The sequence below is a fragment of the Fonsecaea erecta genome, assembly GCF_001651985.1.
Source record: "Fonsecaea erecta strain CBS 125763 chromosome Unknown Scaff16, whole genome shotgun sequence".
Classification (NCBI taxonomy): domain Eukaryota; kingdom Fungi; phylum Ascomycota; class Eurotiomycetes; order Chaetothyriales; family Herpotrichiellaceae; genus Fonsecaea; species Fonsecaea erecta.
Window position 1 is genome coordinate 4178 of NW_017387259.1, and position 15337 is coordinate 19514.

The following is a 15337-nucleotide window of genomic DNA, read 5'->3' on the forward strand; positions in this document are numbered from 1 at the left end:
ACTCCCGTCGACATAGAAAATAAAGCCTCTTTAAAAGTCCGGATAGGGTAAAATTAGGTAGGCGGCGAATAGGTCCTTTAATACCTAGAACGCCACTTTTCCTTTCTCGATTTCGTCTAAGATAGTATACTTAGTTATCAATCGTTTTAACGTGAACTTTACTCGTTCTCTACCCTTTCCGGGTCCTCCTTTCAGTCCTTTTATCTTCAAGTAACTAAGAGCTTCGATATATACTGTAAAGAAGTGGATGAAATGACGGTAATACCCGAATAGCCCGACGGTGATCTCTAGTTATTAAAGCGTCTCCGGAAAGTATAACTCTATAATAACTTTTATCTTCTCTTCCTACGTACTCATCCCAAGTCGAGATACGTAGTGTCCTAAGGCGTGAATAGATAGGAATATAAAGAAGCATTTAGTAATGAATAGAGTGATTCCCGATTTCTCCAGTAGAGTAAGCACCTCCCCCAGATACTTTAGGTGCTCCGACGGAGAGCGGCTGAAAATAATAATATCGTCAACGTAAACTAGTACGAACTTCCATAAGTAGGAGACTAGTAAGTCCTCCATTCGATATTAGAAGAATCCGGGCGAGTTTATCAAACCCATAGTTACGACGTATAGCATTTCTTATCCGCGGTGCGGGGTGACGAATACTATCTTCTATTGGTCTTCCGGAGCAATAGGCTACTAGAAGAAGCTTTTGACGAAGTCGAGTAAGGAAAAGATAACTAAGCCGCTCAGTACCTATAAGATCGTGTCTTACTTTAGCAATAGATACGCGTTAGGGTAAAGAGCGGTATTTATTTTTCTCAGGTCAATAACCACTCGTGGCTTACCGTTTCGCTAGACGACGAAAGCTAGTGATACTGCGGCACTTAGTTATCCCAGAGGGACTTGTTTTACTCGTCCTTATTACCGTAGTAACTTTATAACCTTATCGAAGGCTTCGCGGTCCTTACGGGAGAGATTATAAGGTGCCTATTTAAGTTTAGCGAGGTCGATATCCGGTTTGAATAGGATAGATATATCGATACCGTCGTTAAATATACTCATATCTTTTCGAAAGAGCTCCTTTCGTGCGCGTAAGATACGTCGTACTTTCTCCTAATATTCTGCTCCCTAGGCGTCGGAAACGTTAGCCTCTAAAATGCTGATATCTTTATCTATAGGATGGATTTGGAATGGTAAGTCCTCCGGGAATAGCTTGTCTTCCATCTCGGAGTTATCTAGTAGGCCACGGAATATCTCGTCTATTACTAGGTATAGGTGTGCGCTAGTGCTCTCGGTAGGGTTCGCGTAATATATATATACTATAGTAAGTCGTTACCCCTTCAAAATCTTAACGGTGCATTTGCCGAAATTTGAAATAGCTAAATAGTCTTCGTCTGTTCGGACGAGACAATTAGGTACCCCGGCTATCTATCCGCGTTCTAGTTTGAATAGGGCCCGATCGGGCTCGACCAAGTAGTAACCGCGACCGCCTCCACAAGACTTCGGTCGGCGGATACGAATTAGTACGTTTAGTCCAGTACCCGGTTCCATAATAACTATCCGATTTGCTAGGAGAGTGACTCGATAAGGGGATATTTCAGCGGGGTAGGTTTCATTATCGATATTATTGATACTAAATCTAAGAGGTATATAGTGTCTATTTATATATAGGCTGGGTTTTCCTTTTGCGAATTACTATTTGAAGTTAAGGTCATTTAGTGCTAGAACTCTAGTGCTCAGAATATATAGGATTAGTAGGTCGTTCACGATATACACTTCGCCGTAATAGTATACCTTTTCCCCCTCCGATACCTATAGGACTATTAGTAATTTGATATACTCGTTTGTTTTGATAAGTTTTCCGGTAGCGATACCTTCGATTTTTACTGACTTACCCTTCCGTATCCGACGGATCTTCACTCGTGGAAAGTTTTCCATTTGGTCCCGTCGCAATAGGGAGATACCCGATCCGGTGTCTACATAAAAGGGCATACGGGTTCCGATCTATATATCTATATCCGCGAAGGATAGTCTAAAAGGGCTTTTTACTCTAATATATACTCGGTAACTTCCGGTATCGTCGATTACTGTTTATTCGTAAAATATAAACGCAATTCCTTCTGCCAAAAGTGGATAAGATAACGATAGTAAGGTAGTAGAGTTGCCGTTTAGGTTATCACTTAACTTACCGGAGTCGTCACCACTAGTCGACGATCCGCCACCTATTTCCCCGCGTCGAATTCAATTAGGTTAGGGGAAGGAGATGCCGCGGGGGAGGAAGGTTTCGCGTTCTCCTTATCGCCTTCCGAGAATTGGATACGCTTGGGGCTTTCGCGTTTAGTACCTTTCGATAGGATACCCTTCCGTAGTAGCGATTAGTAGGGCTGAACGCGGACTTTCTCTCGTGAGGTGCGGACAGGACTAGACTGAGACTTTAGGGAATCGTCTAGGCTATAGAACTCTTGGTGCGGTGAAGAGTCATCCGTATCCGGAGATTCGTCTTCGTCCTATTGTTCCACGAGGTGTGACCGCTAACGGTTTTGATAACGATTACGATTTTGATATCGATTACGGTTCTGATATCGGTTACGGTTCTAGTACCGATCCCGGTCCCGGCTTTGATTCTGATATCTAGATCTATCCTGCGGATTGCCTTAAGGTCCGTACGGACGGTCGCCTTCCCCGGCGGTCGATTAGTCAGGACGACGGGTCTCACGGAATTCCCGGTTGGTCTTTTCCGGATAGGTTCGATCCTGCCGGTTATCTCGACGTCCGGTCGGGTACTGAAAGCGTTATGTGGATTGCCACAGGCGGTAAGCTTAGTATTCCGCATTATATAGTATCCGGAGGAATTCGTCGAGCGATATCTGTAGGTGAGGGCGCGGGGCTATATTTTGCAAAAATAGATCCATATCCTTCCAGATAGCGTTAGCTATGGCGAAGGGATCGACAATTCCGGCGTCCTATAGGTAGGCCTGCTTCTTCGTGACGTATGAACGGAAGCTTAACTAGTCCCGTTTACTGAACCAGAATTTACATCTATCTACTCGGTCTTGCGCGATAGTGGGGTCCTCTACGAATCGTGTACGTAGATTGATGATCCAAGCGTCAAGAGACGCGTTTATATTGCCTTTAGTAGCGGGGTCTAGTATATCGTACCAAAGACGTACCTTATCCTTCATGCATAGTGGCATCACGTCTAACACGGCGGCCTATCTATATTTTTCGGCGAAGGCGACAATGCGAGATATAAAGAAGGTGAGCTAATTACCGTCGAAGTCGCCGATGTCCGACGGCTTGAGACGTCTAGTTGATAGTGCTGAGTGGCTGGCGGCGTGAGATAGTGGTCCCGGCGGTCCTAGTGGTTGCATTCCCATAGGGGCCGATGCTAGTGGAAGAAATCCCACTGGCTGCATCGGGCCTTACATAGGCGCTACGGACATTACTGGTCCTCTCTCATACGTCGTCGGAGGATAGAGGCTCCAGGCTCGCGGCGGTAGACGATAAGGGGGATACTATCCGTAAGCTAGGGCCGAGTGTTACTGAGTGTAGGTAGGTGGTGTACCGGCTTGGTGCGTCGGCATATGAGAGAGAATTGGCGAAGCAGGGGCTCGACCGGTAAAGGAAGGGATATCTATTCGATATTGAGGCTGTACGTACGCTGCGAAGCGACGTCTTCTTCGCTCGATCGGGTTATCTATGTTCTCCGTAGGTGCTCCGGGCCGGTGATCCGGTCCCTACAAGAATCGGTTTACGAAGTCTACGGCGCCTTCTTCAAATACGGCTTCATCTATTACACAGCGAAGCTTTGCTTTTTCCTATAGATTAGCTCTCATTTCTTGGTCATAGAGCGCGAGAGCTCCGCGAGCCTTAGTCACGACCACGTCCGTGAGTAGGGTTCCTAAGATTCCGGCCTCCGAGGCTGGGAGCTTAGATACGACGATAATAAACTCTATATCTCGCCTATATTGATTATTAGAATATATCTCGATAGTAGAGGCTAAAGGCCGACTCGGTGGGGGTGATTGATTTAGTTAAAGGTGGCTTAGGGACCCGGGTCGATGCTCGGTTAGGTCGTGAGCTACTAGGTCCGAGGTTTAGTTTTGGCTCGGGCCCGAGGGCTAAGTAGCGTTATTCTCCATATTGAACCCCGACTCTTGATTTTGTGACATACGTTCCGAGTATAGGTCTTACGGGATATCCTTAAAGCCTAGAGTCTAGGCAAAAGGAATCACGGGCGAGAGAGGGGGCGATCCATAAGATGGAGGGGAGGACGCTGTGTCTCTATCGCGGAATTGTTGAAAGGCGGGAGTTTTCGTGAGTTGTTCAATTCGCTACTGCACCGCGGGATCCGCGGCTTGAACTCCTATCCTCTGGAGGTAGTCGCGTTCGAGTGCGTCCGGGAGGGACAGGTACGACGCCGGAGTTTGTACGTAGGATCTAGGGATAGACGGAATAGAAGGAACGATTGGTATCTATTTGCTCGTGACCTGGCTTAACGACGAGACCTCCGTGATAGGTAAGAGAGATTATAACTCTATAATAGATACCGTTCTAGGTCTGAGTGAGAGTGTAGTTTGATTTTGCGTTGACCTGGCGTTCCGTCTCTTACCGCGTCCGTATACTTCATAAAACTGCTTAGTGTATTCTCGGAGGCGTTCTTCTTCTGATTTCCGTGGCATTCAGAGAGGTGAGAGTCAGCCCGTTGGGTGTGATTTTTTTGTAACTAGTATCAAAGTATTAATCCGTTTGTAACTGCCGACTCAAAGTCCGGCGCTCGTATCCTGGAAAACTAGCCTTTGGGCGAGTAGGTCCGACAGGTCACAGATTGGAAGTCTACGGTCGTTAAGGGTCGTGAGCTAGCGAGGGCTCTGAGGAGGAGTGCCTTCGCGGCCGGCCGAGAAGTCAGGGAGATGAGGGTTTGATAAGAGAGGGGTAACTGCGGAAGGGGACCAGGTTCAGACGGAGGCTTCGATCAAACGTGCAGTACGTTTAAGAGCGTTGCTACCATATCACATGGAAGAAAAGAAGGAAGTAAGGAATCCACCACACTGGTGGAGATGAACGGCTGCAATAGCACGGTTCTCTAGCTATCTAGCTAACTGTTGTGGTGGGCTGTCTCTGACGGAGTCTGTCAAAGGAAGGAAGTGGGATGGCGAGGTAGAAGTAGCCCTCGGCAGACCTTCCCCATCTTAGCCCGTCACGTGTAGGCGCGCCAGTCACGTGCAGGCACGCGTGACACAAGACGAGGACTGCCCAGAAGCCTTGCTCGGTGGTGCATCAGCAAAGATTGAGAACGAATCTCTGGCCGGACTCTGAGTCAGTGTCACACGCAGTGAGAGAAGGCCCTGAGGCTCACAGAAAGAGGAGAAAGAGCCATTCCCAAGGGAAAACGCAGACAGACCAGCCACTTTTCCAGGAGTGTTGGCGCCGTCAGCACCATTGGCAACCTGCCTTCGGAGCAAGGAACTCCAGTCGTCACTATGCATCTCGTATTGAGTGAGTTCCAGCGACGGAGGGCCACGACGGACAGCACAAAGGAACCTCATAGGGCAACAGGTCCTTACTTCTTTGTCCTTCTTCTGTGCTGGCGGTTCACGGTCGACGCACAATTTCCCATCTGAGTTGAATCCATACATATATACACACACACAGCCTTCCTTCGTGGAGGTTACCATACTTCAGTGGAAGTTACTTACCTATTCTGGAACTGACTTCATTCGCGTGGTGTGTTCAGTCAGAAACCACAGGTACGTAGGCTGCTGAAACGCCGTGTGGATGGAACAGGTGCAGAAACAAACAACGCGTCTGAAATTCATTGTATGGCAGTGAGTGAGTTATTTAATGAACACTCAGGCAGCGACGTCGCGTAGGTGATATTCATCCGTCTTTCAACTGTTGACACCCAAAACTATCCTTTTCATCCGTTACCATCACCATTACCACTTCCATCTCCACAACAACGCAAGCAATACTACCATCACTGTCATCATCACCATCAACAACCGTACGCGCTCAGAGTACCTATCTTGGTGAGTCCCTGTCTGATGTGATTGCCGTCTCCTGCTAACAAAGGATCAGATTCTTACAATGTCTCAGTGAGTTGCTTTCATATATAGGCCCCTGACAGTTGCCGACGATACTAAAGCAAGGGTCCCTAGGAACGATAATACCAATACGACTCCCGTTGCCCGAGGCAAGGGGAAAGCGGCACAGCAGACAAATGCAGAAGGTACAAATGCAGATGCTGACGACAAGTGGATCAACGCTGTGTTTCCACACCTCGCCGACACCGAGCCTCCAGATCATCAGCAGCCTGCAGACTCCCGGCCTTCAAGTCCACGAGAACGATCTCGGACCCCTCTCTATGAATGGGAAAAGGTCGAAATCCGACTCGCTATGTTCAAAACCCGTCTCTACCGACGGGATGAATGGGCCCGTCCTCGGAGAGACCCTTTTGAGGTGCCGCCAAACAGCCCTCACATCACACCGTCTCCAAGCCCCCCCGAGACGGCTCAGTGGCTGGCGGAGCGGATGAGAACTGGTGAGTGGCCAAATATGCAGCACTGGAGAGACAACCATTCCTGGGGACCGACTCAAGTAGCCGATACTGGATCTCAACATGCCACGCAGGCTCGCAGTCTCGACAACACTTCAGACGCAGATGCTGAGATGCAAGATACCTTGGGAGCTGATAGTCCAGGCATCACTTCAGGCTCAGATGCTGACATGCAAGATGCCCTGAGAGCTAACAGCCCAGACTACGCTTCAGACTCAGACATTGAATCTCAAAATGCCCACCGAGCTAGCTCTCAAGCCAATTCACCAGATTCAGTTGTTGAATCACAAAATGCCCAACCGGCTAACACTCAAGTCAATGCCCCAGTTGCAGCTGCTGAATCGCAAACTCCCCAGCCGGCTAATAATCAACTCACCACTCCAGGCGCAGCTGCACAGGGTACTACTACCACGCCAGCAACAGATTTGCAGGTCACACCCGCTCGGGGTCGCCGACTCGGCCGCACTGCTGGGACTTCGTCTTCCTCTGCGACCGGCGCACCACAGACTCCCGTCCTGGTCGTGGGCAACCGACAATTGGCGCCGGCCGTCACCGGTGCGCGAAGTCGTTCGATCCTGGACATGCCCGGAAGCGATGTGCCCTACGTCCGCAATCGGATCCATCCGGAACAAATCCTGTCGCGACGCCTGTCGTACATCAACGCGATCCTCATCCAATCCCGCGGGGTTGCGCCCACCCAGCCGTGTGACTCGTGCCGCGCCGGCCGCCTCGCGCCGTTTACCTCCTGCCGCCACCTTCCAGACCATTTCGGCGGTGCCTGTGCCAATTGCAAGTGGCGTGATCTGGGAAAACGCTGCTCGTTGAATCCACAGGCTTCCGTGGCCAGCACGTCGACGACCACGGCGGAGCAGCCGGACGACGGGAACGACGGAGACGCCGAGCAAGCCGCGGCGGACAATTAATCTTCAACGTGGCTATCACCCTGGGACCCAAGGTCCTGTTGAACCTTAGGTTCCTACCTGCTTCAACACATCGTCGACAAATACCTTCATTGTCTGCGTATTCCTGCTGCGTGGCACAGGACTCGCCCACCCTGGCTGTGCTCAGTTCAGATGTCCCTGACTCAATTTTGGAGGCTATGTCCCACAGGTCTACCATCCCGAGTCTCTACGCGGCACACGGCACACGTCCTCTTCGGATTTCGTTTTTGTTTCTTTACGCCAGTACAGGATACACACCCACACACACTGGAGTCCCTGGCCTGTTCACGCAGAGAAGTTCAACTGTATCGGATACACACAAAAAAAGTTCCAATTTGTCCGAAAACAAGTTGCCCGTGGAGCTTCTTAGCTTTGCTTTTTTTTCATATGTTATTGTTCAGCCTGTTGTATGTGGAACAGAGGAAGGATGCGCTTCCCAACGCTCCGACGCTCCTCTTGGAGCTGAGCTATCCTGCGATGCTTTTCTTTCCCCCTTTCCCCAGAAACTACTGCTTCGTGCAGTCTGTTGGCCCTTCCTCCTGCCCTCCCTACCTGAAAGCACAATACAACTTCGGCCGGCTGGATGAGTGGAGGAACAGAGAGAGCAGAGAGGCACAGCTTACTGTACTGTGTTTGCGATGGTATTTGGGGTAATCAAGTTCATGTCGGCTTCGGGGCCGTGAGAGAGATGCTGTCAGCTGGAGGGAAGATAGGTCTCGCAGGCTGGGGTCGGTGGCCATATGCACCAGGAGCTGGTGATCGCATGGGGTGACAGGACATGGCAGGTGATCGATCGACGGTCAGACTAAACAAGTTGATTAAGACCGGATAGCATGAATTGATACGTGTTCCATAGTCCACTTCGACTTGCGACTGTCAGCAATGGCTTTTGGACTCTATCGAATCGTTAGAAAAGAGAAAAACTAGCTAGGTCCAAGAAAGCAGTGGCCAGATATTTGAGCGGTGGACTCTCCTCCCCCGTTGTCCTACTCATGGTCCGTGCTTCAGAAGTCTTGCGCCGCACACACACAGCTTTCATCGAAAATAAATCAATTCTATCAGTGTGGTTGGTTCAACATATAGGCCATCGCTTCCTCCTACTCGCAAATTAGCTGCTGTTTCATTCATTACCCCCCTGCCCCCCGGGCGCTCGACATGCAGATAAAACCAGAGCTTCAAATTTAAATTGGTCATTATTTACGCCTCCATGTCTCATCTTACAACCAACCATTTCTTGTGCCATGGGGAAAGGGGAATTAACTAATGGGTTCCGGAAGCGTGGGTTTCAAAAAAGGACGTGTGTATTCATATACGTGGTCGATGGGCAAGCAATCCCAACCAAGGGGGGCGGGGCCAGGGCACCGACGTGTCCTGGGCAACTAGGCAGCTGGTCACCATGGTTTCCGGCCAAAGAGGCTGCTCGAAACTGTATAATATATTACGCCCCGAAGTGCTTGACGGTGACAGGAAAGAGCCAGTTTGTTTGATAGCTGAATGAACCCCGCTCGAGCCTACCGCAGGCACATACATAGACATCGACGAAGTCGGCCGCCCTTCACTGACACCCTGCCCAGGTCCTCCATCATAACAGTCCATCGTTGACGAGACAATGGGGTCGCTTCGTCATCATCCACCGATGTCGCTGATTTCGCTGTCTTCACCGCTCCCGTGCAACGGGAGAACTTCTCCCCATGGCCACTGTCGTCGCACCCGGCCGCGGTCGCCTTTTCCTCCTCTTCCTCCCCAGACCGCGTAGCGCCGGTGAAAGAGGAACCACAAATGGTAGCTCTTTCTGGCTCCTGACGTCCCTCGGGAGGTTCTTCTTGAGATGCTCGCAGACAGACGGCCAAGGAACGAGAATGAAACCCTCGTTCGAGCCTTCGGATCTATATTCCTTCTTGCAACGAGCAAGAAATGAGTCGGCATCCCATGAGGTCACATGCACACGCAATCATTGGGGAATTCAGCCCTCGCGCAGCCCGTGGTCCACTTTGCGTTTCCCACAACCGTGCGGCGGTCAGCTTGGGCGCAGGATTGGCCATCTGGTACGCAGCGGTCGATGTTGGGGTTTTGGGGCGCTGCTCACTGGAGTTGCTTCCCGCGCCCCAACCGGATTGATACTTGGCTCCTCGTCATGCTGTATGCTCTCTGTTGTATCAACAACAAAGATTGAATGGCGGGCTGTGTTGGCGTTCGAGGCCGCAGCCCTCTGAGAGTGTTGACAGTGGACCCTTGAGGCATGGACATCATCATGTTGAGGGAGAGCAGCCCCCATCATCTGGGGGGAGAGCGGTTCTCAAACCTGGTCAGGGGAGATGCAGGCCCAAGGACAGCGCCAGAGAACAAATATATATACATTGAAAAGCCGCAGTGGGCTATCGATGACGTACCGTCCATTGGTGGGTGTGAGAGCAGACCTTGTAGGTGGCGCAGATGACTTGGCAGCGTGAGCTGAAGAAATTGCCTGGGCACCGTGACCCATAGAGGAGTGACGAGCTTGCATGCTTTCGTCATGGCGCCGGGAGGCCCCTTGGAGGAAGACGAAGAGGAGCTCTTGAAGAGGCAAGAAGAGATAGCAGCAAGTCCGGGCACTCCGATCACGTATGCCATGACTAGGATGATAGTTCCCATGTTGTCAGGGTCTCCAAAGGGTCTCGGCGTCGTCGGTGCAGGTTGATGGTCTCTCGTCCTCCTGGCTTCGGTACCGGCTGAGGCGATGTTGAACGAGGGGAGAGCCTTCGATGGTAGCGCGTCCTTTTTCCTTACAGAATACCACGCTTTAATTGTCCGTCGGCTTGCTCTTCCTCCCAAGGACCGAGTGAGCTGGTCTGCAGCTAAGCAGAATGGCAACTGTTTGGAATATATATAAAGCCACTTTGGTGGATGTCGTCAATGCTTTGGTGTGCCCATGAGATGGCGTTGCTGGCCCTGGACTAGAACAAGGCTGTGTACGTCGGAGAGCAAAGTTTTAGACTGACGTTGCGCATGGTTGCGGATGCTTGACATCGGCACCGCGGCATGAAGCTTCGGCATAATGACGAATAGGGGAGTTTATATATGTTGCAAAGCTCGTAGTGCGATGAATTGGCGGTGGCAAGGTTGATGCAAGTACTGGAGCATAATGTTGTGGAGGCTGGTGTGTTGTGCAGGATGTGTTGGTGTGGAAGTAGCTGACTCAAATAACTCTGAGACTCCTTCCCCTCCAGATGGGTAGAGTTGAGACCAAGGCCTCTGGAGGAGGTGGAGGTGGCAGCTGCGTGTGGAGAGGAAAAGGAGGGAGAGTAGACGGAGAGGGAGATATTTAAGGGAAATTTGATCAGTACTCTGACTCATACAGCCGTTCCGAGGGTGATGGGTGCCTTGCACAGCCATAATCAGTGACCAGGTCTCCTATCACTAGTGTCAGAGAAGGCAGCAGGGCAGTTCTGGTGAAGCATACTTCTGGGGACGCGGTTGACCCAGCCACAATGTGTGACCAGACCAAGTGTCACCGCCCAGCAGGAAGTGCGACAAAGAACGAGTAACTGTAATAGATATAAGCCAGGTTTGTCAAGGCCACTCCTTTGTTTGCCTGAGGGACAGGTAGAGTAAGATCCAGTGAACTCCTCCAATTTACATCAACACAACCAGCCGATGCAAGGTTGGGGCTGTAGCTCCCTCATTCTGCCGCGTTGCGGTGAAAGCGAGCTACCCTCTCCCACCGAGAGCGCTATGTTTGGAACCCAAGAGTTGTTGCGAAGCACAATATGACTGGCTCCAGCATTATTTGGCGATAGGAAGCATGTTTATTGGCCACAGACACAACACGCTTTGAGACAGCGACGCCATTACACGGCCATGCTGCTCTCTGATCGAGGAGGGATGCTGAAATACCTCTTGCGAGGCGCAAGCAGCAGTTGACTGCCTCGTCGGCAAGAGCGCCCGCCTACCAGAGGTTTCATCGTCCACCAGGCGTGTCATTCTCTCAAAAAGCAACAATACTTTGTCTTCCACTGACAACAGCACAACTTCTTCGACCGTCGGTTGTAGATCAGGTGGCACTCTGAGGTCTCTGTGCACAACCTGAAATTGAATGAGGTATCGCAGGACCACGCATGGCCTGTTTCCAATCCACTTTCTACCGTAGTGTCATGATTTTGACGGCCAAGGTGGTGGCCGTCCAATAGAAAAGGCAGATAGAGATGCAGTATTTCGGGAATTTTTTACAAACTTCTCTTAAAACTCATAGTTAGCGATAGCCGTGCAACTTCATGTTTCAAACGATCTTCCCTGCGAGTCGAGCAGTCGACAAGTAGCATCTGCCCGCGCTCTTTCCTCTCCTGATCAATGGCACGGTAGGCGTACCATAGAGTTCACTCTCTAGAGCCTGCCGAGAGCCCAGTAACTGTTTTCGGCAACATTGGCTGTTGTTTCGAGTCACAAGCCCACAGCTCGGGTACGGTACCCTGGCTGATCGAGAGGTGAAGGGTCGTCCAGGCAAACTGCTTCCGACGGTGTGACCCTGATGAGAGGACTTTCCGAGGGGCTGGATCGCCTGTTGATGGACTCAGTGCTTCCACGGAGGAATGGGTCGTTAACTTTTATGGGTGGTTAGCCATGTAGGAAAAGGTCGGGTTTGGGCTGCGACGACCCTTAGGATGCCACAGTCAGCTGGCGTATTATTGAAGGCGGCGTATTGGCAAGCCTCGCTCTAGCACTCAACCCCCAGTAGTCAATGCTGTAGATGTGGTCATGTTTTTCACCCTCTTTTGAACAACCATATGACCAAGAACGAAGACGAAGGCAGAGTCGAAAAGCAGATGGAAGGAGAGCGGTTGATCGACACGTCGGCGGATGGGTTTCGTGCTTCTCGGCATTGGTTGGTATCGGGATGTTACAGCATTTCTGTCGACTTTTGCGTGGTTTATGTCGTGCCAGGGAGTCAGGAAGTTGCGGCATGCGATGGAGCGGGCTCGGTTTCTTCCTTACAGCTCTGCTAAGCCTTTTTTAAGACATGCTTTGGGCTGGGTTCTATTGACTTGGTGAAATCAAATCAACACTGTAGGATCACGAATGAAAGATTGGTAACGGACCTGCACTAAGCACAGCCAACTTGAGACTGCTGCAATGCTTCAATGGACTTGCGGCGTGCCGCGGTTCTCAAAAGAGGCTGTAATTGTGGACCTGAGCGTGAGCCGATGAGAGATTGCCTTGCCTGCATTAAGGGATGCCTGCAAGGGATCCGGTCCTGATCGACATGATTCAGTTTTCAACACAAGCGGCACAAAAGATATTGTAAACAAAAAACCCGTACGGAGTGCAATGGAATGTGATACTCTGTTACCAAGGTAGGATCAGATAATGGTGCTCGTGTCAATGGCCATCCGGCCTTGATTAGGTGCGGTCCCGATGTTAACCAAAATCCTGTCCAGTCAGGAAGCCATTGGTGTCCATTGTGTGTTCCCGTCTCTTTCTTGACTTCCCACCGGAGCCTCAGTCCCATGATGGAAGAGCAGGCCCCATTTTGGGCCGGAATGATGCGCAGCTGCCACCTCAATCCACCCAAAAGTTTCGTGCCCATGAAGCATCAGATGCTGCGGAAATGTCTGAATCTTCAGAGTCCTCGGTGTTAGACCCAGACTGGAATCCTCCACTTTCGTCAATATCATCCCACTGGATGATTTCGCCGTCATCACGGAAGACAATGAGCTTTTCGAGAAACGTGAGGAGATCTTTTGGATCACACTTTCAAAGATCAGTCTGTGCTGGTGACGAAGCAAGAGACGGATATACCACAGCGTCAAATGTCTCTTTCTCAAATGCCCGCTCGGCGAGCTCTTCCACCCTTTGGAGTCCAGCGATAATTTCCGGGTCTTCGTTTGGGTCAGGATCTAATGGGATCTCAATGCGAAAGAAGGACGTGGTCGTCGTGGTGCCGTCCTGTGCTTGTTAGCCACGATCTGAGGACACGGAGAGACATGGAGACTTGCCATTGTCTTCTTGTCAATTGTAATGGAAACACTTGTGCTGGTCACAATTGGCTTCGTAGGGGCTGGGGTCTGAGCTGCATCACGCAACAGGCTTTCGAGCTGCGTCTCCTGTCCAGCAGAAGACGATTCAAGTGATGGAGGAGTAAGTATGATTCTCGGTGCTTGGTCAGAAGCAGGGTTGATATTGTGAACTGAGAGTTGAGGCATGTGTGCTTGAGAGGCTGAGGAGATACGAGAACCTTGGTGATCTGGATAACGGTACGGTGAAAACAGCATGAAAGCAGTATAAAGAGAGTGTCTGCAGTGGTTGGATGAGAGAACGTAAAGACTGTAAGTACGGGCTACTTGGGAGAGAGCAAAAGAAAGAATTGAAGCACAGGGCTTATACTTGATCTCGCTCGGATGGAGATCTGGGCTGGCAGGTGCAGTTGCATTCTGCGAGGAAGGTGTGTGGCGGCGGCAATGGCGATCTTGTAAGGACATAACATGCCTCGATTGTGGTGGATATAGTTGGCTTGCAAGTGCACACGATACAAGCAAGCTGTGGTTGATGTCATTCATGAGTGAGGTCGGGTCAACGGGTGTGGTAAAGTTGATAGTTAAGAATGAGTGACGTTGCGTGCTGGGTAGTATTTCTTGCATAGCGGAATAAGTCAGATATCCTTGACTTGAATTATGTGCAGGCACTTACATACTTGGCTGCCGCTGCCCTCGCTGAATCCGCTGGAATAAGAGTTGCAGTCTTTTTCAGTCAACAATCTGTCAAATCAGCAATGAGGGCAGGGCAACAGACGACATCTTCGACTGAGGACCAGTGGGGATGAAGGTGGTGAAATACATGGTGCTGGTTTGACTTGCATTGTTTCTCCAGCAAAAAAAAGGTCCTTCGAGGGGAAAATCCCGGTGTCAAGTTATCGGCCAGGAGTCCGACAAAGAGGAAACACAGATGTGTATAGGCGGTGGCTCAATCCACGACTTGACAGACCACATTGCGTGAGTCTTCCATCTGACTGCATTTCCACATGTCGCATTATTTGTGTATCTGAAACAAGGGAGTGACGAGGTTGATAGCCTTTCGCCTGACCCATACATACATATATCGTCCGGCCGCAAACCCCCACGTGGGGGTGGAAGGTTATGAGCTTTCGTCCTCCGTCCAAGGTCAAGCCGTTGTGCAGATTGCAAATCGTAACCCTGTGGCTGATTTCAGCGCCATTGGCATCTTGTTGAAGGAATACCTCTTCAATCACCTTGATTTATTGCGTTTATAGGTATTTTCTCAGCCCATGTCACCAGCAAACCTCCCTCTCGGACCTCGATCTCTGACCATTGGCGTGGGGGATGGAATTCATATCCGAAGTCAGGTGACTTCTGTGAGAAGAGGGGGGGTTTTAACGGGGGTCTTACACATCCTGTGGTTTGGGTTTTCCACGCAAGTAGAACCCGATTGCTCATGAGATATGGTGGAGGCCAATAGAAACGCCCGAAGAGCAGAAGCGCATTTTGAAAGGGAAGTGTGGGGACGGCATTCCAGATTCCCATTAAAGGCAGAGGACATAAGGGGGAACTTCGAGGTCTCTGATCTTCCTACAACTCTGAAACCACGATCCAGCAGGCAGCAATTGGAAGCCAAACGAGAGACGTCGACTACTGAAATCTTGGTACTTACAGTGGCTCGTAGGAAATCGAATCTCCCACATGAGAAGGTGCACACGAGGGCACACACAGGCCGATGGGAACATCAGAGCAGGAAAGCAGGGTCGGGCTGGCAATTCACAGAACTCTGACCGAGCTAAAGATAAAAATCATAAATCTGATTGGCTGCACCAGCGTGCCAAGCTAGTAGTGCTTACTGGGGCCCCAGGCACTAGGCT

The 15337-nt window shown here is 50.5% G+C and overlaps 3 protein-coding genes across 3 annotated transcripts; 1 reads left to right on the forward strand and 2 right to left on the reverse strand.

Annotated features, from left to right (window-relative positions):
• Window positions 1–2440: 2440 nt before the first annotated feature.
• Window positions 2441–2827, reverse strand: AYL99_11751 (hypothetical protein; the record flags this gene model as incomplete). Its single annotated transcript, XM_018843256.1, has 1 exon — window positions 2441–2827. The coding sequence occupies one exon, from the start codon at window positions 2825–2827 to the stop codon at window positions 2441–2443; it is 387 nt and encodes a 128-aa protein (XP_018687358.1).
• A 3257-nt stretch (window positions 2828–6084) lies between these two features.
• On the forward strand, window positions 6085–7476 carry AYL99_11752 (hypothetical protein; the record flags this gene model as incomplete). The annotated part of the gene is made up of 2 exons (XM_018843257.1): window positions 6085–6092; window positions 6156–7476. 2 exons carry the CDS (start codon window positions 6085–6087, stop codon window positions 7474–7476), a joined length of 1329 nt encoding a protein of 442 aa, XP_018687359.1.
• Window positions 7477–13026: 5550 nt separating this feature from the next.
• AYL99_11753 (hypothetical protein) lies at window positions 13027–13670 on the reverse strand (the record flags this gene model as incomplete). Its single annotated transcript, XM_018843258.1, has 3 exons — window positions 13027–13218; window positions 13267–13413; window positions 13509–13670. The coding sequence occupies 3 exons, from the start codon at window positions 13668–13670 to the stop codon at window positions 13027–13029; spliced, it is 501 nt and encodes a 166-aa protein (XP_018687360.1).
• Between the last annotated feature and the right edge of the window lie 1667 nt (window positions 13671–15337).